Here is a 23,057-nt window from a genome sequence, read left to right as displayed (position 1 = left end):
CTAAGGGCAACCCCCAACCAGTTTATGTTTCTCCCCCCCCCCCCCCTCTTTCTTTTTTTTTTTTTTTTTTTTTTTTTTCCTTTTTTTTTTTTTTTTTTTTTTTTTTTTTTTTTTTAGATTTATGTATTTATTTTATGTCTATGAGTACACTGTAGCGGTCTTCAGACACCCCAGAAGAGGGCATCAAATCTCATTACAAATGGTTGTGAGCCACCACGTGGTTGCCGGGAATTGAACTCAGGACCTTCAGAAAAGCAGTCAGTGCTTTTAACTGGTGAGCCATCTCACCAGCCCCATCCCCCCTTCTTTTTGAGACAAGATCTCATCGTGTAACTCTGGCTGCCGTGTAACTCCACTTTGTAGACCTGGCATTTGAACTCACAGAAATCCTCCTGCCTCTGAGTGCCAGGATCAAAGCACTTGGTGTCACTACACCCAGTTTATGTGGCTTTTTTTCCCCCTTTCTTTCTTACTCTTTTTTGTTTTTTTATTAAGTGCACTGGGCTGCACCTTTTATCTGAACACTCAGGAGGCAAAAGTAGAGGGTGATTTTGAGTCCAGCCTGCCCTACGTAGTGAGATTTTGTCTTGAAAGGAATAATAATAATAATAAAAAGATAAAATTCAGATGTGTGAATGTCATCCAGTAGACATGTAACATGTGTAAAGAGGTAAGTGCCCACCCTGGAGAGCTAATGGCATTTCAGACTGCCAGCAGTTACCTCTGGCAGCTATGCAGTGACATGCACTCCATTTCATTAGTGTGTCGGTTGAATCGGGTTGTGAGACCAATGTTGTCAGAAACATCCAGACTTAGAGTTTCCGTTTTTTACCATCTTCCATTAAACAAAAAGCTCGAGCCGCCATGGCTGATCCCTGTCACCTCTGTGCCTCTGTTCCACAGTGGCTGTGCTGGGGACATCTCCCACAGCTCGGAAGGGTCCTTGTTGGCCACTAGGCATTTGCTCAAGTGCAAGGTATGGTGGGTATGGCAGTTAAGGGCTTTAAATAGTCTATGCAGAAGAGCTTGTTCAAAGATGTTTATTTACCTGAACTGACCAGTGAAGGGGTAAATCTGGCCTCAGCCCTAGTTTTGAAAAGAAAATTCTCATGTGGTGGAGCGACTGAAAGACAGCTGGTCAGGTGGGAAGAGCCTCGGGAGGTGTAGTGACAGCTTGCTCTGCCTCCTGACCCTTGCCCTCTTTCTCTGTCTTCCTCAGTTCTCATTTCTCATGCCGGGGAACCTAGAGCCTTGTATACACTAAGCACATGGTCTTGCACTGAGCGTGCCTCTTGGCTGGCTTTACTTTTCTTATGCATCTGAGATGCTTACACTGGAAATCTGTGTTTTGAGGTCATCAGCACAGCATGGTTTAGGTTTTAGAAAGCTAACCACAACCTCCCTTTGGCCTCTTGACTCTTGGCCTTCCCAGTTGATTGAGAATAGTTATATGAAAACCAAAATGGACAGTTTTCTCACTCTTTGGGGCCTGGCTTTGATTTTGGGAAGAGCAGAGGGTCATACAGTACTTTCTGTCTGCAGATCCTATGGCAGGATTGTATGAATGATGGATGGCCCTTGGTCCCTTCGTCATAGAAAAGGAATTCAGTATTCAGACAGATGGGCCAGACACAGTAACAGTAGCAGTTGTGTCTGATGTCTGTGAAGCTGCTTTGGGAGGATGTCCTCAGTGGATGTGACTGTGCCCCTGTCATCCTATCATTTGCCACAGGAGTCACAGAACTTGGAAGAAATCAATGTCCAAGTCTAGAATCTTTATTTAGTATTCCAGAGAGGGCCAAGTGGCCCAGCCTGGTGTTAGGGTTTGTGGTACAGGACCCTCGCTGTAGCCATGGGGGACTACTTTGCAGTGCAATCCTTTAATCCTAGTACCCAGTAGGCCCATCTTTGTCAGTTCAAGGACAGCCTGGTCTATATAGTGAGTCCAGGCCAATCAGGGCTATGTAGGAAAAAATAGTTGATAGTATTGCTAACTTTTTTCTAAATTTATTTTATTTATTTATTTTTTGGTTTTTTGAGACAGGGTTTCTCTGTATAGCCCTGGCTGTCCTGGAACTCACTTTGTAGACCAGGCTGGCCTTGAACTCAGAAATCCGCCTGCCTCTGCCTCCCGAGTGCTGGGATTAAAGGTGTGCGTCACCACTGCCCGGTGCTAACTTTTTTCTGAATATGAATGGAAACAGCACTTTTACCTTTGGGTGATAATGACCCACAAGCCAGACAGCAACACGGAGTCTTCACTGTTCTGTATAGACCGCTGGGCTCTTGGGCTTACCAGCTCTGGCTGTTGGTCATGGAAATCTCTTCTGGAAGAGGAGTGCAGAGACTCCTTTCACTTAATAAATGTATGCTAGATACATAGATACGATTAAAAGAGTGATAGAAATGATCCTTTCTAAAGCAGAATCCAGACTTGGAGGCTTGGTGTGGCTGTGCGTGCCTTTAATCCCAGTATTCTCTGAGCAGAGGCAGGTCCAGTCCATCTCTGTGAGTTCAAGGACAGCCTTGTCTACAGAGTGAGTTCTTGGCCAGCCAGGGCTACATAGTGAGACTCTGTCTTAGGGGATAAATGTTAGGGTTTTTAAGCACTTGACAGGTGAGTAACAAGGCCTAGATTCACTGTCAGAGTGAGCACCTCACACCCATCTATTGGCTGTCCTCACAGTGTGACTCTGAAAATAGCATTTCTGAATATCAGTGAGACCGTAGCATATCTTAAAAACCCCACAGGACTAGCTTCTTATGAAGGCCATACATATTTACAGTATTCCTACAAACAAACTGAAGCTGTTACTTGGGGAAATAGTGATTTATAGGATAGGCTAGGGAGTACTAATACAGTGCTTTTTTTAGACTCTAGAAAATTCTTTGGCATCTCTGGTTTGAGTTTTATTACTAAACAAAGCAACATAGGCAACGGGACAAATTATCTCGCATCTGCCTAAAATTAAAGACTTTTTGGTGTTTATTGGCTTGTAAAAATATCAAAGTCTGCCTCTTAAGATGAAAGAAGGTCACAGGAGTCTTACATTTCAGAACAGTGCCAACATCTCTAGTCAGGTCCGAATCACAAGCTTCTTACTGAGCTCTGGGATCCTCCCTTGGTTCTGAAGCCAGGAGACACAGATGCCAACCAGATGTGCACTGCTGGTGAACCCTTGATGTCAGCAGAATGTGCTTGCTGACAGCCGAAAGCCTGGCGCCTGGAGGCATTGTCTCAGTGTGGTGCTAGGTAGCCCGACCCTCATAATGAGCCTTCTTGCTTTACCCATAGGTGGGAAACTACCTGCGTATGTTCCGAGGTTCTCTGTACAAGAGATACCCCTCACTCTGGCGGCGACTAGCCACTGTGGAAGAAAGGAAGAAAATAGTGGCATCGTCACATGGTAAAAAAACAAAACCTAACACTAAGGGTGCGTCTTCACGAGGGTTTGTAAACCTGTTTCAAAACCACTCGCTTATGTCATGAAGATAAAACGTTTTCACTCCAGTGTCTTCATTGCAGCCTGACCTTAGTTCGGGAGGGAGCATCCTGGGGCGGGCCACCCTGCCAGAGCACCCACGCCTCAGGTGAGAGTGGCTCAGGACTAGAGTCTCGGTACTCCACTGGTGTATGTTCCTGGCTGGGCAGTGGTGCGTGAGGGACTGGGGCCAGGGCAGTCGCAGGTGCTGTGAAGACATGTTGGTCTCAAAACGTTTTAGGAATGCTGAGATTTGCTTCATCTGCTGTGAGTGTGTTGCTGTAGTCATCCTTGTAGATGGTGGCACTTTTACCACTTCCCTCCCTCAGCACATCCATCCTGTAATACTTCATCTTGACAACCAGTGTGCTAAGCTCACATGCATGTACCCATTCCGTGTGGCGGGCCCTGTGCCTGGGGCTTGCCAGGTGAGCCATCTGATGCTGGTGAAACTAGTGCGAGCTCTGGGCTGTGGCAACTCTGTGCAGCGTGACGCTGCTCTTCCTATATTTTGGTGCCTCCAGCGTATGGGTTTGGGTATGGGTGCAGCATGCCATCTGGCTGGTGGCAAAACTGCTTTCTACTCAGCAAAGGCACCCTGTAGAGAGCTGCCCTAGGCCTGCATGCATGTGTGCATGCATGCATGCATGCATGTGTGCTCGCTAGCACTCTGTCATCTGTCTTGTCTGTAGGTGCTACTGTAGTTTTGTCTATTATGGTAAACGGGGGTTCTTTTAATGCAGGAGCCAGAGCTGCTTTTATTCACTACTAAAACATACCTACTGTTGCCTAAAACAGTTTTTCTTTGTATCCCTTGTGCCACAAGTGGAAGACAGTCACTAGCATGGTGACTGACTAGCTCTGCCTACCCTTCCTTGAGTTCCCATGAAGTCCTACTGGTCTTTTTACTGTGTTCCTTCCTTCCCTGTAACCACAAGAGTCCTCCAGTGATGCTAAGCAGGTCCTGCCAATAACTCGCAGCTCTTGACAAAGGTGCTCTAGAAAAGCTGGGGCTCACGGCGTATGAAGTCTGTCTTATTTTCCAGACAGCACATCTGGACTGGCTTGGGGACGGTAACTTCTGCTTGAGTGAAACACTTCTTTCCAACTCTCTGGGCTCTTGTTTTAAAAGAAAAGTAGGCATCTTTCATCCTGTCTCATACTTGCTTTGTGTTTTAGATTGTGGTAGTGTCAGACCTCTTCCCACTGGGGTGTTATTCAGAGGCCTTCCTGGCAGCCCCTAAGCTGCAGCTACTCCAAACATCTCTGCCTCTGAGCTAATGCTCTAAGGAGGCGAATTCCTCCAGATCCATCCCACTGGAGGCTTTCTCCACTAAAATGTCTAGGCAAAGCCTCAGTCCAGTTTCCCTTTTGGAAGAGGCTAGCACTCAGCAGTAGTGAGTTTACACCTTGCTTTCCCAGCCTCCTGCATGTGAGGACCTCCTGTGCTGTATCCGTGGTTGGCAGCTTGTTCACACTGCTGCAGGATGACCACAGTGGGGTCTCTCTGCTTACAGATCATGGCTATACCACCCTGGCCACCAGCGTGACGCTCCTGAAAGCCTCAGAGGTAGAAGAGATCCTGGATGGCAATGATGAGAAGTACAAGGCTGTGTCCATCAGCACAGAGCCCCCGACCTACCTCAGGTGCTCACGCATGCATGCAAGCATGCACATGCGCCGTCCTCATCCTGCTGTGTGGGCTTCAGGGACATGTGTGCGGACGGGTGGGCAGGTGGGAGTTTCTCACACTGAAGAGCAGGCTGAAGTGAACTGCGCTGAACTGCCCTTCGACCCTCCCCTCACTGTGTTTATAATTGCCTGACTACGCTTCCAAGTTTCTTCTGTATCTTTGGAATTCTGAAGAAACCTAGGCCAAGTCTTGAATTCTGGAATGTTCTGAAACTGGGATTCGCTTAGCAAAAGAAATTGGTGACTCAGATAAATTCCCAAAAGAAACAATAGATTTGAATATATATAGGTAAAACTTTGAAAGAATTTTTCTTTCTTTCATTTTGAGACAGGGTCTCTTGTAGCCCAGGCTGGCCTTAAACTTGCTGTGTAGTTAAGTGTGGTGTTAAACTTACGATCCTCCTACCTCCTCCTTCGGGATGCTTGGATTACAGGTGTGTGCCACCACCCCTGATTATAGCAGTGCAGGGGATGGTGCCCAGGGCTCTGTACCTGCTAGGCAAGTGCTCTGCCGATTGACCTATATCCTCAGGTCCAGACAGACTTTTGTTTTGTTTTATTTTATTTTATTTTCGAGATGGTCTCTTTGTGTAGCCCTGACTACCTTGGAATTCACTCTGTAAACCCGGCTGGCCTCAAACTCAGATCACCACACTTGCAAAGCAAGTGTATTTTACCCACTGAGCCATCTTCCCAGCCTAGAACAGAGCTTTTATTATGAAAATATTTGTGGCAACAAGATGGCAAATAACTACAAATGTGCCATTGTGTTGTACATAGTGTTTCCACGTCTAGACTTAGAAGTAAACTGAAAACTCCAGTAGGTTTGCTGAGGAAAGTGACGCTGGTGACTGAACCAAGGGCTCCATGAGTTTGTGTTCCATTTCTGAGCTGCACCCCAGACTACAGTGTCCAAGTAACTAGAGTCTAGTCCATACCCAGCAGTACAGGAGGTGAACAAACATGGGAGGAATGTTTATCTTCTGCCGTAATCTTGTTCTGCTGGGGTGGGCTGAGGATGGAGCCCCGGATGGGGCCTCGTGGCTGATCAATGCTGTCCCGTTGAGCGTCACAGTCACCGTGGCCCCCACCTCTAATAGAAGACCTCTGAAGTGAATGCAGGAGGGTATGTATCTAAAGGCCTTCATGGGCTAACAGTGAGGCCTTATCAAGAGACAGAAAAGGAAGTGTTAGTGTCTAACCACGAGGTGCTGAAGGAGGAAGGAATTGTTGAGGGACATGGTTGAGGGAAGCATTTCCATCCGGCTTTCTTTCCTCTCTTTGTCCCCCTCGGCCCCCAGAGAAGGCGGCACTCATCCAGTATGGTGAGCTGTGCAGATGTGTGCTCAGCAGATTCTTGTTTCCCCCTAGGGATGTGGGAAGAACATAGGATGGCTGGACCTTCCCAGAAAGTCCCTGAAGGAAATTGTGTGCATATGGATGGCACTTTCATGTTTGCACATGTCAGCTGGGAACCCTTTACACAGTGGTAAACAGTCTTTTGGTTGTGTCAGATGAGGACCAGCTGAGGAAGTAGAGTCCTGTCGTCCTGCAAGCAACAGGGAAAGCTACACTGCTCAGTCAACCTAAAAGAGCCTGCCTGTCTTGTCCTCTCTTGGGACTCTTGGGAAAGCTTGGAGACAGGACAGGAGTTGGGGGTCAAAGGGTGGGGTCAGCACAGCAGAGCTGAGCTGTGAAGGCAGATGGTTTCCAAATATAGACCCAGCTGCTCTGGGGTTGCCTGCAAGGTGGGAAGAGCGGCAGCAGCCCATCCAGGGACAGACGGACACTCACTCCATCTGGGTGGGGCTTAGGAATCCTAGTTCAGATTTCACACTCTACCTGAACCCTCTGTCCACATGGGCTGAGATGGAAACTAGTCTGCTGCCCTAGCTGTTAAACCCTGGGGAAATGAGTCCCCAATTCCTGGGTTCCAGGTCTCAAAAGTGGGAGCAAATCAAAAGGACAGAGCCAGACCTGCAGTGCTTGAGACCAGACCAGAACTGAGCCCTCTGCCCCACCCTTATGCAGAGGGTAGTCCCAGACCTTGGCATTAAGGATGTTACGTGGCCCTGGCTTTTTTAAAATTTGCTTCAAAAGTAAAAGTTACAGTTAAAGGCTCTGCCACACAAGACCAAGTCCCACCCTCTCGGGAAGTCCAGTCGGCATGACTCGGAACTCTAGTGACAGTGTCTGCAGGCGCTGTGTGTGCAATGTGGGAATAGAACGGTGAGTGTTCTAGCTTCATTCCTGCTACTGTGGTGACATACTCTGACAAAAGCAACTTAGAAGGAGAAAGAATTTGTTTGGCTTACAATTCGAGGTTGTAGTTCACTGTTGAGGGGCAACCAAGGAGGGAACTCAGTGACTAGTCGCTTTATGTCCATGCCAGGAACAGAGAGAAATGTGCACCTGCCCTGCCTGCTTGCATCAGATAACTTGGTTTTTTTTTTTTCTCTTTCTCTTTCCTTCCTTCCTTCCTTCCTTCCTTCCTTCCTTCCTTCCTTCCTTTCTTCCTCTCTCTCTCTCTTTCTCTCTCTCTTTCTTTCTCTTTTTAGTTTTTTTTTTTGGGGGGGGTGTTGAGACAGGGTTTCTCTGTGTAGCCCTGGCTGTCCTGGAATTCACTCTGTAGACCAGGCTGGCCTTGAACTCAGAAATTTGCCTGCCTCTGCCTCCCAAGTACTGGGATTAAAGGCGTGTACTACCACGCCCAGCTTTTTCCTTCCTTCCTCCCTCCCTTCCTTTGGCAGAATTCCACTCTGTAGCCCTAGCTTGCCTGAATGAAGAGATCCACATGTCCCCCTCTACCCCCTGAGTGCTGAGATTAAAGGCTTTCCCACCATTCCCTGCCCTGTATCTGATACTTCTGTGCCTTCCTCACACAGGGAAGAGTCCCACGGTGTAAGCAGTGACCAGACGTCCTCCACAACAGGAGCTTGGAGGCTGCCATGACACAGTAGCACCCACAGTAGCAGGGTGGACATGGGTTGGGAGTCTCAGTGAGCAGAATCTAAGCCCCGGTTGACGGGGTGACTTTCTTCTCCTGTGTCTCTAGGGAGCAGAAGGCCAAGAGGAACAGCCAGTGGGTCCCCACCCTGCCCAACAGCTCCCACCACCTGGATGCTGTGCCGTGTTCCACCACCATCAACAGGAACCGCATGGGTCGGGACAAGAAGAGAACCTTCCCCTTGTGGTGAGTAAGCCCTGCCGAGCTTGGCCTCTGCGCAGATTCCAGTGTGCTTTGGTCTCCTTCTCAGATGCCACCCTGCCTCTGCCTCAGATGCTGTCCTCGTCCTTCCAGGACACCATCCTTGGTGCTCCCTGTCCTCCCTGGCTCCCTGCTGTGCTCTCTAGGTCTTCCTCTTCCCTGGAACCTCAGTCCCATTGTTGGGGGGCACAGTCCCTAGGCTGCCCCTGTAGCATGTTCCGTTTGATGCCCTACCGCTAGTCTGGAGGGTGTCAGGGAATACCCACGTGACTCTCACTGTGTCAGTTCTGTGGCTGCTGAAACAAACCACTGTAGTGACTTACAACAGTATGGATTTAGTCTCTCCTAGTCTAGAAGTCAGGAGTCTGAAATAGGGTCACAGGCCAAAGTGAGGATGTGGACAGGCATTGCTTTCTTCAGAGGCCCTGCTGTTCGCCCCTTCCTCAGCTTACAGCCATAGCCACACCACTCCAGTCTCTGCCTCCTCTGTGGTCCTGTGGACTCCTCCATGTGTGACAGCTCCCTCTGGGTTTCTTAGAAGGACATGTAACATGTAGGGCCTCCCCTGTCCATGCATGCTGACTTGGTTTTGTGCATATCATGAGCGGTTAGCACTGCTGCTTTGAGTTGGTGAGTGCAGTGGGCCTCTAGAAGACACTTGCCTTTTATGGTCCCCTCCCTCCATCCTGTCTTATGGCCCTCTCCCTTAAGCTTTGACCTGTGGCTCTTAGTGTTTTTCCACTGGTTTTCTGAAAAATTCTGAGCTTTAAGGGGAAGAGGTAATTTTTGTTTTTTTGAGACAGGGTCTCACTCTGTATCCCAAGCTGACCTCAGACTGTTGGCAGTAAGTCTCAGCCTTCCCTGTGCTGGGATACAGGCATGAGCGTCCAGAGCCTGCTAGCATATCTAGGTTTTTTTCTTTCAGGGCAGAGGCTTCCTGGCTCTTCCCTGCATTCAGGAAGCACACTGTAACCTAGACATGTTTGAGCCTGTTTACTGCCCCCCCCCCCCGCACTTCATTTAGACTGGCGTCTCTCTTCCAATGCAGGGACCCACAGTGCACTGGGAAGCTAGACACTGTGTCTCTGGGGACCTAGACCCAGGGAACCCTGGAGCCCTGACTGACATCTGCTGCCCTTATGCTTTCAGCTTTGATGACCACGACCCAGCTGTGATCCATGAGAATGCATCACAGCCTGAGGTGCTGGTGCCCATTCGGCTCGACATGGAGATTGACGGGCAGAAGCTGCGAGACGCTTTTACCTGGAACATGAACGGTATGTGATAGCTGGTTTTACCTGAGCCTTATTCAAAATGTCCACTTTTCTCCAGCTGCCCATGGGGCAGAGTCTAGACTTGACATTTGAAGCTCTGTGGCATGGATCTTAAGGTTGTAAACTCTGGTTCATTCTGGTTTTGCTGTGTGCCTATTCCTTGTGGACTGGACATGTGTCTTAGAGATTTGTTTTTTTTTTTTTTTGGTCTGTTTTTTTGTTATTGCTGTAGCAAGATACCCAAACCTGGGTAATTTATAAATAAATATAAGAGACTCGCTCTGGTGTGTGTCTCTGAAGGCTAGGAAGCTCAAGGTTCAGCTGCTGAAAAAGGTGTGCATCTCTTGAGGCCTCACACTGCTTCAGCTCCTGGCAGAAAGCAGAAGTGAGGTGATTGAGAGACAAAATGAGAACATGGTTAATGTAGTCTGCCTTGTAGACAAACCCAACTTAAAGGGAATAAATGCATGCAATAGAGAAGGCTCTGCCTGCCTGCCTACATACTCACAGCTCTCAGTAAATAAACATGTGGTGGTACACTGCTCTAAGGACCAGCCTGATCCAGCTGGCAGCATAGAAGATCAAGTAAAATCATTTGTGAAAATCCACAATGTGAATGAACCCCCCCCCCCAAATTAACATGGAAAAAACAGGCAGAGGGAGGGAGGAGAGTCAGCAGCACTGGGGATATGGCTCACAACCATCTGGAATGGGGTCTAACGCCCTCTTCTGGTGTGTCTGAAGACAGCTACAGTGTGCTTCTATACATAAAAAGTAATTAATTAAAAATAATAGAGCTGGAGCTACATAGTGAGACCCTGTTCCAAAACATAAAACAAAAGGGCGCTTCTCAAATCAGGCACTGTCGTGGGAAGAGGGCAATCCATGGCCAGCCTAAGCTAGGCTGTAAGGCTCTAACAACAAACATGAACACAGAGCAGTGACAGCAGTGTGTGAGTGAGTGTGAGGTTCCGCCCTCCTGGGAGTCAGTTAGCTCAGGGTAGTGCTTCTCAACCTGTGGATCATGGCCCCTTTTATTTCAGTTCATAACAGTAGCAAAATGACAGTTATGAAGTAGCAATGAAAGAATTTTATGTCGAGGGTCACCACAACATGAGAAACTGTATTAAAGTGTCGCAGCCTTAGGAAGGGTGAGAATTCCAGGGTGAGAAGGGTGAGAGGGCTTCAGGGCCTTGTAGTTCCAGAGATGCCCAAGGCGTCGCTCCGGCTCAGTCCAGCTGCATGCTCACTGCTCACCCACAGCTGTGCCTCTAACTGATGTCACAAGGCCACTGTGTGCTCTCGCGCCTCCCACCCGCACCCTCACCCTCACCCCTCTCCTAGTCCTGCTGATATTTGACAAAGCAGTGCAAATGCAGGTGATTGGAGGAAAGATATTCCTTTGGACAGAATGATGCTGGAGCAGTCAGACATCCAAAGATAACCTCGACCTAATCTCACACCTAGTGGTGAACTCTTAAAACATCACAGACTTAATGTGTATAAAACTCAAAACCACGACACTTGTTGAGGGGAAGTGCAGGAGAAAATCTTGGGTGTTTGGGGATAGACAAAGACCCTCCAGACACCAGCACCATGGTCCAGAATAGAAAATACTAAAACGTGTACCTCATTAAAACTTTGCCCTGCAAAAGACCCTGTAGGAAGGGTGAAAGGGTGCCCGATGGAGAGGGGCACACATCTGATCCCAGTGTGGGGCAGGCTCAAGTCTACATGGCAAGTTACAGGCCAGCCAGGGAGGGCTAAATGATGAGACCTGTCTCAGAAAAGAAAAAGATAACAGGAGATGGAATAATATCACAGTGTTTTACATATTTGTATGAAATTGTGAAAGAACAAATTTTAAAAACTCTAGAAAGCAATAATTTAATTACAATAAGAACATGGGCTACAGAGATGGCTCAGACTTAGGGCACTGACTGTTCTTCCAGAGGACCCAGATTCAATTCCCAGCACCCACATAGGAGCTCACGGTGGTTTATAACTCCATTTCAAGGGAATTTAATGCATTCTGGCCTCTAAAGACATAAGATGTGCAGGTGGTACACAGATGTCCATGCTAACAAAACAGCCACACACATAAGTGAATGTAAGAAAGCACTTTAGAGTAAGGACAGGAGCCATGGAAATACATTTAACGTAGATGCTTGGATGGAAATAAACATTGGAAAGGTCTTCAGCTTTATTAGCTGTTTGAGAAGTGCAAAATAAAACCAGTGACAACATCACTTACTGCTGGTGAGGGTGCGGAAAAACTGAGTCCTTCACACACTGATGGAAATACAGATGTCTAAGCTACTCTAAAAAACAGTTCAAAGAACTAAACATGGCTACCGTCTGAGTGAGCAGCTGCAGTCAGTGGTGGCATGTGTCCCCGAGAAGTTCTGAAGACATCTCTGTACACTGAAACCTACATGTGGGTATGATAGCAGCTCTGTGCAGAACACACAGAAATTAGAAATGGTCCAGATGCCCTGCAGCGGGCAGACAGTGAAGAGAATCTGAGTGCTCTGCAGGACGCTAATCTCAGCAGAAAGGAGGGAACAGCCTCATGCATTGCTCAAGAATTTTTGTTGCTTGTTTGGTTGTTTTTTTGTTGTTGTTTTGTTTTGTTTTGTTTTTGAGATAGAATCTCATTATGTAGGCCTGGCTGTCTTGGAACTCACTGTGTAGATCAGGCCAGCCTTAAAATTATAGAGATCCACCGGCCTTTGCCTCCCAAGTGCAAGGATTAAAGGCACATACCACCATGACTAGCTTCTCTGAAAAAAATTTCTGCCTAGAAAAAAGTTACCCCAAGTTACATAAGGTATGGTTCTAGCTTTTCAGATGCTGGAATTACAGAAACAGATATTATAGGTGAAAGGTGAGCAGACATGTACGTGTGGCTGCAAAAGAAGAATAGAGGGGTTCTGGTACAGATGGAAATGTCCTGCATTTTGACAACCCAAGTCCCGTTCTCAGAGCACACTCTGGTTCATAGGATATGAACCATGGGAAGTGTCTGGGAAGGCCGGGTTCAGGTGCCTGGTCATCCACATCTGTGTGAGGGCAGGTTTGTTAAAGTAGGAAGGGATGGGAGAGAAACCAGGACAGATGTGAGCACCGAGAAATGTGGTACTACAAATAGATTGGAATGTTTGCATTTTTATGGTTTCAGAGAAGCTAATGACTCCTGAGATGTTTTCAGAAATACTTTGTGATGATCTGGATTTGAATCCACTGACTTTTGTGCCAGCTATTGCCTCTGCCATTCGACAGCAGATTGAGTCCTACCCCACAGACAGCATCCTAGAGGATCAATCCGACCAGCGTGTCATCATCAAGGTAGGTACCAAGAGTACACTCAGCCCTTGATGGAAGCCTGTCAGGTTCCCTGCTTGGGCTGCAGTTTCTGGGATGACATCTCTCAGGGACAACCTGACTAAGTGCTCAGGAATGGGTGGGCTGACTTTTCAGATTTAAGTGTCACATTGTGGGTAGGATAGCGAGTGCTGCTGCATCTCCATCAGGACAGTTGCTGAGCCAACCCCAGAGTTGGGAGAGCCCATAGTGAGATGTGCAATGTCAGTGTAATGTTCTTATGGGCTGGGTCAGAAATACTTTATGATTCAAATACATGTTTGTATTTCTGCTTTCAGTTTTTGGGGTTTATACTCCAAATTAAAATTAAGTTAGTTAAAATTAAACAAGTTAAAATTGCTAGGACATGGTTGTTAAGAGCATTGGTTGCTCTTCTGGAGGACCTGGGTTTAATAGCCAGCCTCTACGGGGCAGCTCATAACTGTCTGTAACTCCAGGGTCTGACAACCTCACACAGACGTACATATAAGCAAAATACCAGTACACATTAAATAAAAATAAATAAATCTTAGAAAAAAATCTCTAGGTCACTAGACTATCTGTCCTTTATTATTTTGAGGACCTATCAGACTTGCACAGGAGTTACAGTGTCTTATGCCCCCACTAACAATGCACTAAGGTTCCAGTTTCTCCCCAGTCAGTAAAAGTTGTTATTACCGCCCTGCCCCCCTTCTCTCCTTCATTCCCCCTTTCTTCCTTTCTTGTGCGATAGTAGCCATCCGAATGGGGTAAAGTATCTGATTATGGTGACTCTTTAGCTTCCTTACTAGTGTGTGTGCTGTTATGCATGTGTCTTACTGCATTGATTTTTTTTTTTTCTATAACTGTTATTAGTATGTGTGTGCCACCACAAATATGTGGAGGTGAGAGCACAGGTTTGGGGAGTATTGTTTTTCTTCCACAGAGTTTGGGGATAGGCATATCTTTCTAAGGGGTAGCGAGTAGATGGGGTAGGTGTGTTTTTTCGCTGCTTGGCAGGATGCTTGTAAAGTAACATCAGGGTATGGACAGTGGCTTAAAACAGGCTCAGGGACAATCCCTGAAGAGCGGCATGTAAGCTGAGCTCTGCATGGCCAGTACAGCTGCATAAAGGTTGATTGTCCGAGGTGGAAGGACAAAGGAGACACTTAGTCAGCATGGGATGCAGGGGGGAGAAGAGAGGTTAAGGTGGGATCAGATGCCCAGGACCTCAGTGTCTACTGACAACCTGGAAGTCGGGGAGGTCAGTTCTGTTTTATAAATAAGGAGCTAGACAGACCAGGGCCTCAGTTTCTGAGTGATGGGCTGGATTTCCTCCAACCTGGCAGCTGAGAATGGCTTGTCCCCACCTCCTCCCAGCTCTCCTGGGGGACTAACTTTTGGCCTTCACTTGTGTTTCTTGGCCCCTGCTGCAGCTGAACATCCACGTGGGGAACATCTCCCTGGTGGACCAGTTTGAGTGGGACATGTCAGAGAAAGAGAACTCCCCAGAGAAGTTTGCCCTGAAGCTGTGCTCGGAGCTGGGCTTGGGCGGGGAGTTTGTCACCACCATTGCATACAGCATCCGAGGACAGCTGAGCTGGCACCAGAAGACCTATGCCTTCAGGTAGGATAACCAGCACGGTCGTCTTTCCTGCTGGTCTTGTGTTTTGTCCATTTCCTTGCCTCCACTGGAAAAAGATTTCATGGAGAACTGGAATGCTTAGGAAAAGCAAGAGCAAAGGGCTTTCTGCAAAGACATGGCAGTTCAGGAAGCTTGTTAGGAGGCGTTTGACTCAGATAGGCTTACCAGCCATCCCAAGAATCAGCTTCCTTAGGGATTTCTGTAATATGAGCAAGAGAAAAAGGTCTGGAGGGCGGCAGCCTCAGTCCCAGGGATCCAATGCTCTCTGTGAGCACCAGGAATCTAAGGGGAATAGAGACATGCATGTAGACATGCATAGACATGCATGTAGGCAATACACCCAAACACATACAATAAAAATGTTCGGGGAGGGGGTAGACAGAAGAAATGAGGTCCATCTAAAAGGGTATGAGCCCCTCAGCCCAAGCACTTGATAAGCTACGCGGACACATGAGTTGCTTACCGAGACTCCTCTAGCAGCCCCTTGGCCAAGCAGTTTTATTTTCTAGCCTTAATGTCTGTCCCATGCCTCACCATTCCTGAAAGAAGCCCACTTGTGGGTGCAGCCATGGTGTCCATTCACCCTATATGGAGCCAAGGCCAGCAAGCCACAGCCGATGTAGAAGGGCTTTGCTCCCTGGGGTCAAGCATAGGTAACATTGTTTAGGTCCTGGGGTGTCACTGATACAGAGCATGCATCCACAGGCAGTAGGTGAGTGGGAACCCACTGTCAGAATGTGCACGTGCTCCTAGCAGCGAGGTCCTGAGTGTCTGCCCTCACTGCTGTGTGGCAGCTAAGTGCTATCTATGGTCAAGGCTTGAGAGGTGCAGCTTCTTGAGGCTCAGGCTGGGTCCTACTGCCATCATTTTCCTCGTAGCACTTAAAACTTAGCAGCATTTATGCTATCAGGCCCCAGGTGACTTCAAGTCTCCTGCCACCTGCAGTCTTCCCATGCTCAAGAACAAGCCTCCCCGGAAACCACCCAGTAGTGTCACATTAGGACTATATTGCTGGAGTCCCCCGTGTGGCCAGGAGGCCCTGGCTCTGCTGTAATCCTTAGTTCTGGGTTCAGATTTCAAATCCTTGGGAATAAGTGTAGGCCTACAGTGCTAGAAATCTGAGCAAATAAATGTCCCTTCCACTGTGGCTTGCCTGGAATCCTGCAATGTCTCAGACACTTGGTTACAGAATCAGAAAAGGCTATTTTATCTTCCCAGCCAGTCGGGTCTGGTGAGCTCTCAATACCTGTCCTGGGTGTTGGACCATATGGGCAGCTGGGGTGCTACCCACACTGCATGAGACCTAGCAGTGACAGTCAGGACATATGAGAATCAGAGCCTAGTTCTTGTATGCATCAGAATCCAGAGGGGAGCAGCCAGAACTCCAGACTCTCCCTGCGCTCTCAGCTCTGCATCACCTCACCCCGCAGACATGTAGAACTAGGGTTTTGTTTTTTTTTTTTAACCACTTGCCACAGGCAAATCATTGTTGTCCCTGTCATCCTTGCAGTTCCTCCCTGGTAGGAGTCCCAGTTTGGTCTCTATAATGCACAGAATATGACAAGCGTGTGTCCTTTGTCAACTTAAAATGAGTTTTAAAGCCGGGCGTGGTGGCGCACGCCTTTAATCCCAGCACTCGGGAGGCAGAGGCAGGCGGATTTCTGAGTTCGAGGCCAGCCTGGTCTACAAAGTGAGTGCCAGGACAGCCAGGGCTACACAGAGAAACCCTGTCTCAAAAAACCAAAAAAAAAAAAAAAGAGTTTTAAGTTCTAAGCCTCTATCACTTCATATTGGAAGAACACTAAGTTCCTTTCAGCCAGGCTGTCAGGCTCTGTATGTCTCTGTCCCATCCCCTTCTGTACCCATCCCACTGGTCATCTGGCCTTTGGTTGTATCCACAGAATAGCAGAGAGAGCTGCTAGTCACAGGATGTCTGTGAGAAAGACCATGATGCCCATGTATTAGAAGGCTGTGCCTTTTAGCAGTAGGACAGACAGGCCTGGTAAAGGCCAGGGCAGGAACAAGAAGCATGGAGAAGGGGGGGGGTGACAAACTGGTAACAAGCTCCAGGCTTCTAGATTACAGAACTGGATTAGGGCAACAGACATCCCAGAACCAGAATGAGGACAAAGGGCAGTGATGAGGGATGGCAGTGGTTAAGAGCACTGGTTGCTCTGTTGGAGGACCCAGGTTGATTCCCAGCACCCACCTAGTGGCTCACAACTGTCTGTAACTCATTTTAGGGAATCTGGCACCTCTTCTGGCCTCCCATGTGCACTCCAAATATGCAGATAATCTTTCTCAATTAAAAAAATTTTTTTTAAAAGAAGGGCTGTAATGGAGCTGAAGAGATGGCTTAGTGATTAAGAGCACTGGTTGCTCTTCCAGAGGGCCTAGGTTCAATTCCCAGAAACCACATGGTTGCTCATAACCATCTGTAATTCTAGTTCCAGGGGATCAAACAGACANATGTGTAGTCAAAACACTAATGAACATAAAGTATTTTTTAAAAAAAGAAGGCTCTGACAAATGTGGGGAAGAGAGATGGGTCTGATGAGGATGGAGCTGGGTGAGGCAGCAGGAGCTGTTGCTCTTAGAATTGCCTCCAGCCAAATTACTAGTCATTTCTCCGGAGCCAGCCCTACCTTCCAAGCCAGGGACCAGAGAACAGCTTTCTGTCTGGCACAGGAGAAAGACAGGGGTGCCATGTGTTTTGACCCCTAGTGTACCAGAGGGAAGGTGGCTTAGGCCCAGAGCCTAAGGGAAAGCTGTCTGGTGAGGGCTGGCTGGAGCAGGAAGAGCAGAGAGAAAAGGAGAGAAGGTGACACTGTGCTGTGTGGACCATGTCAGTCAGGCTTGGCGGCAGAGCCTGACTGAGGGACTGACTGAGAAACATGTCCTCCGCTCGGCAGCCCCAGCAGTTAGGGATGGGCTGGTAGAGGGTAGGAGTCCTAAACCTCACTAGCCGAGACGGCTTTAATTCTGTAACAACCATTCAGAGACAGTTCACATCCCACACTGCTTAGCCATTTGTTTTATTTTAAAATGTATTTTTTCTTTTTTTTTACTGTTCGGTTTTGAGATAGGGTCACACTGACTTACCTGAAGTCATTCTGTAGACCAGGCAGGTCTTGAACTTCTGATCTTCATGCTTTACGGTCCACATAATAGAATTACAGGTGTGAGTCGTCACGCCTGGCCTTTCACATGCATGTTTGGTTTGGTCTGGTTGGTTTTCCTTCTGTTGAGCCTAGGCTGGTACTCTATGACCTTGTGGTGTCTAGCTGCCTAGTAGAATGTTTTCAGGCATCATCTATGCTGTAATGTTATCAGAACTCCATTCTTACAGCTGACTATTTCCAGTGGTTAATAAATACATTTTGCTTGTCCATTGTGGGTTGTTTTTTCTTCTTTGCTGTAGTAAATAATGCTAAGGACATTGGGGTCTTATTTAATATGCCTGTCAGTTCTCTTGGCTGTCTGCTCAGTAGTAATATGTCTGGATTATGTAGCGGATTAACTTTTGCTTTGTTTTATTGAGACAGGCTCTCACTTTGTAGCCTAGGCTAGCCTCTAATAATTCATGGCAGTCCCCCTGGCTGGGCATCCTAAGAGCCTGGATTATATCTAGCTATCACACCTGGCATTTGAGGACCAGCTGAGCTGCCTTTTCTACAGTAGCTGCATCATCCTAGAGCCCATCAATGCTGTGGCTTTGGGGCTGCATCCTGGCCAGTGCTTGCTCTTGTCTTTCTGACTGTAGCTTTCCTGGTGAGTGGGAAGTGATAGAGCCTGAGGTTGAATTTTCTAGTGAGCATCTTTTCATTGATTATTGGCCGTGTGTGTGCATTTGTGTGTGCGTGTCTGTCAGTCTGTCTTTGGAAATGGCCTGTTCAGGTCATTCACCCTGCTCCAGTTTATTGGTGGAGGGGTGTCCATGTATGGAGGTCAGAGAACAACCTGTAGGAGTCAGTTCTTTCCTTCCACCATGTAGGTACTGTGGATTGAACTTAGGACCTCACACAAGTCCTTCTTACTGGCCTGTATTTTTAACTGGTTTCTCTTTTTATTGTTGATTTGTAAGAGTTGTTCCTATATTCTGGATATACATTCTTTAGGAGGTAGGATCTGTAAATATGTTCGCCATCCTCTGGGTCGCCTTTTCACTTTTTTTTTTTAAAGATTTATTTATTATTTTATGTATGTGAAAACACTATGGTTGTCTTCAGACACACCAGAAGAGGGCATTGGCTCCCATTCCAGATGGTTGTGAGCCACCATGTGGTTCCTGGGAATCCTTTGGAAGAACAGTCAGTGCTCTTAACTGCCCATCCGTCTCTCCAGCCTGCCTTTCCACTTTTTTCAATCCTTTTTTTTTTCAATTTTTTTTTAAATTTATTTATTATATGTAAGTACACTGTAGCTGTCTTCAGACACTCTAGAAGAGGGAGTCAGATCTCGTTACGGATGGTTGTGAGCCACCATGTGGTTGCTGGGATTTGAACTCCAGACCTTTGGAAGAGCAGTCAGGTTCTCTTACCCACTGAGCCATCTCACCAGCCCCCTTTCCACTTTTTTGATAGTGTTCTTTGCAGCACAAAAGTTGATAGTTTGCTGAAGTTCCTAAGTCCAGATGACAGTTTCATGTCATGTATGTATATATGAAATATGTATGTGCAAATACATGTGTGCATGTCACATCTAAGAAAGCATTGCCTAAAGCAGAGACATTGTATCAGCAGCTTCCCCGTAAGATCACCATTTCCCAGTCAGTGATGTAGAACTTGCCTCTAAGAGCCATGGCACCTGAGACTCGAAAACATAAGGTGACAGTTGACTGGCCTTAGGTCATTTCTTTTTAAATTCAGTCTCTTCTTTATAGTAACAGTGATTGCTTTTCAGTTTGCCTGTCTGTCACAGGTCATGAAAATAAAATCCCACATCAAAGTCTGGCATGGTGACGTACATCTTTAACCCCAGTGTTTGGGGGCGGGGGGTTGGAGGTCTGCCTGATCTATATACTAAGTGCCAGACAGCCAGAGAGCTACACAGAGAAGAGACCCTGTCTTAAAGAACAAAAACCCCTACATCATAAATAAACTCAAATATACTCCATTAGCATCCATCTTTCCTCTCATCGTCATCTTCCTTCTGACAGCCCCGGGAGAATGTCCAGGTTCTCCTGGTCTCAGAGTTCATGAGTAGAACTCCAGTGGCCCACAGACTTTGGGACTCAGGGCAGTGTCTCTGCTTGCATGTCCCCACAAACTTGAGGCAGCTAGTGTTGGCTCTGATTCCATCCTTCCATGGTCAGCCCTTGCAGTTCTATTTTTGAACAAACCCACTGGTGTGAAATCTTCCCAGAGTCAAGGGGAGGTAAACAAAGGGACCTCTGGGGCTGTTTGCCAGCTCTTGTTTAAGTTCACAGGAAAACATGTTTTGCTTCTTACTGCCTAGGCTTGGCGCCTTTGAATCCTTCCCTCCTGAGGGAGATGACCTGGAGATGAGGGATTCGTCTGGCTGGTCTGTGTCTGGATTTCTAAATCAAGCTGCTGAAAAGGGGCTGGCCCCAGGGACTGACCACAAGGGTAGGGGCTGACTGATCCCTGGCTGCTGAGTCACTAGTAGAAGTTTGAGCTTCCAGATCTGTGGAGCCTGTGGGTATGGATGTTGTAAGCTGAGCTTCAGTACTAAGTCAGACCTGTGTCTGCCAAGGAGCCGGGGCTCTCCTGATCTGTGGAACCAGCTTCGCCCATACTCTGGCCTTGATCCAGGCTCAAGGTCCTGGAAACCTTTATATCAAGAATTGGCCCTAGCCAGCCTTTCTGAGTTGGGCGATGGTAGGCTCTTGGCTGCCAGCTTTGGCCTGTACTGGTTTGGTACAGTAATGCGGAATGGTGACTTTGTCATCAAACCAGGTATAGGGCTTTGCTTTTGTGAAATCCACCATTCCTAAAGCCTGAAGGAGCCTGTCTGGCTCTGAAGAAACTGCACTGGATGAATGCTAGCTGTTTTAATGTTAACTTCCTGACAGTTACCCGCTCCCATACTTAGACAAAACCCGCAGCAGCCCAGTCAACTGTTTATCCTATTTCATCTGCCAGTGATGAGGTACTGCAGGGTAGCAGGGTGCTTTAGGATGGCCATCTCCTGAGGGGCTGGACCTCAGGAGACAGGGAGGCTGGGGGGGGAGGGTCAAGGCTCTGGAAGGCCATGAGACAGTGGGGGAGAAAAGACCTAGTTAGAGCCTTGCTGTGAGGCTTCCTGCCAGGCTCAGCTTTGCTGGAATACATTGGCTACCTCCTTAGCTTCTTCTTCCCGACTGGAAACCAAGGTCCAGAGCAGCACGGCCACGCCTACCCCCAGTACTTGTTCCCTCCTAGCCTTTGTCCCACTTCATTCACATTGTGTCCATTTGGCTAGAGGCTTGAAGAGATGAGGTGGAGTCAGGTGGTCTCTGAAGGGCTCTAATTCTGGAGGTAGCATTTCTAGGCTTAGTTCTCTGCCAACCAGCTGTCTGTCTCAAAGCAAAAGGCAGGCTTCTCCAGGGCTTAGTGTGGACCATGAATGAGCCAAGGGATAAATATGTAGAACACTTGAGAGCAGGCCAGCCCAGAGGCCCTCTATGAGAAGGTTGAGGCCTCTGGGGAAGAGTCTTTTTGCACCCCCATCCTCATCCCTGTGTTTATGGTGTTTTCCTGAGCAGTGGGTCTTGGTGGGTACCGGCTGTGGATAGAATAGGATAAATAGGCCTGGTCTATCTGTTACCTGTGTCCGTGACACTATTCTGTCCAAAGAAACTACCTCCATAGCTAGAAGCTCCTTCATTCTTATCAAGAATTGGCTTTAAAGGAAGGCTCTCAGGGCCATAGGTGAGAGCACTGTTCTGTGCAGATGGTGCAGGTCCTGAGATCAGTCTTGAGGCAGTGACAGAAGCCATCCGCCAGCTGCCAATCCGCACGGCTGCTGAGAGCAGCAGGGACAAGGAAGTGGGCCTTCCTATCATGTCCTGGCCATCTGCTAAGGGCTAGCAAGGGAAGGGTTAGCAGGGTGAAAAGGAGTGGTTCCTGGGGGACTTCCTAGCAGCTGTTCTGTTAAGTAGCCCTTGTTCTTCTCCCTGTCTCCCTTCCTTCAGTGAGAACCCACTTCCCACAGTGGAGATTGCCATTCGAAATACTGGAGATGCTGACCAGTGGTGCCCCCTGCTGGAGACACTGACTGATGCAGAGATGGAGAAGAAGATCCGGGATCAAGATAGGAACACAAGGTATATATACACAGTACAAGCACCTATCTTTCTTGGCAGAGGCAGGAGTATCTTCTTCCCAGGAACCTAGTTTCAAGAGGCAGTTTCAGTGGAGATGAGGCCCCAGGGTACATTTTTCTCAGAGAGAACAAAGACAAGTCCTCAGGCCATGTCTGCCGTATCTCCTAACAGGTTTCAGGGTTTCTAGAAAGATAGGTAGTGTCCGTGCAGCCGACTGGCAGGGTCAAGAAAGGCTGGAGACTATTCCTGCTAGATTGGCCCCACACCTAGCTCCTCTAGGAAAAGAACATAGCCAGGAGGAAGACAGCCACCCCAAGCTATGACCAGCCCCAACTGACCACCTGTTCCCCTACTTCAGGCGAATGAGGCGTCTTGCAAACACTGCCCCAGCCTGGTGATGAAGACATCCATGCTCGACCTCTACGAAGCATCTCAGACTGCCTTTCCTTCCTCTGTGGAAAGAGAAAGGCAAAGGGACAGCTGGTGCCATCCTGAGGACTGGGGTAGGAGCCTCCTGGGTGCCTTCCTTCAGCACACATTCCATTTGCTAAACCCCAACACTGTCCCCCAGAGTCTAGAGTCGGAAGCAGCCTCATTTTGGGTTGTGTTTTGTTTTTGTATAGGAGCCCAGGCAGGGCTGGTAACACTTTTTAAATAAAAAGTACCATGTTCAGTTTCTGTGCAGCAGCATAAAACTGAGAGCCAGGAGTCCAGCCTGAGCTAGAACCGGTATGGATGGAAGGGTGTGTGGCCAAGTGGCTGTGTCAGTCCTTGCCCTTCTGCCCTCTGGTTCTGAGTCTGCATAGCCAGGCCACAGGGCCCCCAGAGCAGAGCCCAGTCATTGTTCTTTCTTGTGCCTTCCAGCTTCCCAGAGGCTCTCTGTGCTCAGCAAGTCCTTGTAGAGGTTGACAGTGTGTCAGCTCCTCTGCTGGCCTTAGTTCTGATGCATCCAGACAGGCTGCTGCCACCTGGAGGGACCGTGCTGCTCTAGAATGAATCCCTTCTAGAGAACTTAGTCATGTGTGGGCAGCACCTGGTCAAGACATAATGAATATGCAAACAGAAGTCTGTGCCAAAGTTCTAGCAGCCCCCAAAGCGTTAACTGAGTCCATCTCAACTGTGGCTGGGCCAACTTCTCCTTCCCCAG

General features: G+C 48.0%; 1 protein-coding gene across 3 annotated transcripts in view; it reads left to right on the top strand.

Annotated features, from left to right (window-relative positions):
- Positions 1 to 22,588, top strand: part of Smarcb1 (SWI/SNF related, matrix associated, actin dependent regulator of chromatin, subfamily b, member 1) — a 24,176-nt gene extending 1,588 nt beyond the window's left edge. Inside the window, exons 2-9 of one of the 3 annotated variants that reach the window (XM_021173884.2) lie at positions 3,296 to 3,407; positions 5,000 to 5,129; positions 8,230 to 8,367; positions 9,532 to 9,659; positions 12,838 to 13,004; positions 14,435 to 14,625; positions 21,779 to 21,910; positions 22,269 to 22,588. In XM_021173884.2, the coding sequence (XP_021029543.1) occupies positions 3,296 to 3,407; positions 5,000 to 5,129; positions 8,230 to 8,367; positions 9,532 to 9,659; positions 12,838 to 13,004; positions 14,435 to 14,625; positions 21,779 to 21,910; positions 22,269 to 22,308 (1,038 nt within the window). In that variant the 3' untranslated portion in view covers positions 22,309 to 22,588. Of the gene's footprint in view, positions 1 to 3,295; positions 3,435 to 4,999; positions 5,130 to 8,229; positions 8,368 to 9,531; positions 9,660 to 12,837; positions 13,005 to 14,434; positions 14,626 to 20,100; positions 20,258 to 21,778; positions 21,911 to 22,268 lie in introns of those variants that run through there. The other 2 variants (XM_021173883.2, XM_029482660.1) reach the window with 2 other exon arrangements.
- Positions 22,589 to 23,057: the final 469 nt, after the last annotated feature.

The sequence above is a fragment of the Mus caroli genome, chromosome 10 (assembly GCF_900094665.2).
Source record: "Mus caroli chromosome 10, CAROLI_EIJ_v1.1, whole genome shotgun sequence".
Taxonomy (NCBI): Eukaryota; Metazoa; Chordata; class Mammalia; order Rodentia; family Muridae; genus Mus; species Mus caroli.
This window is presented reverse-complemented; position numbering and strand designations above follow the sequence as displayed.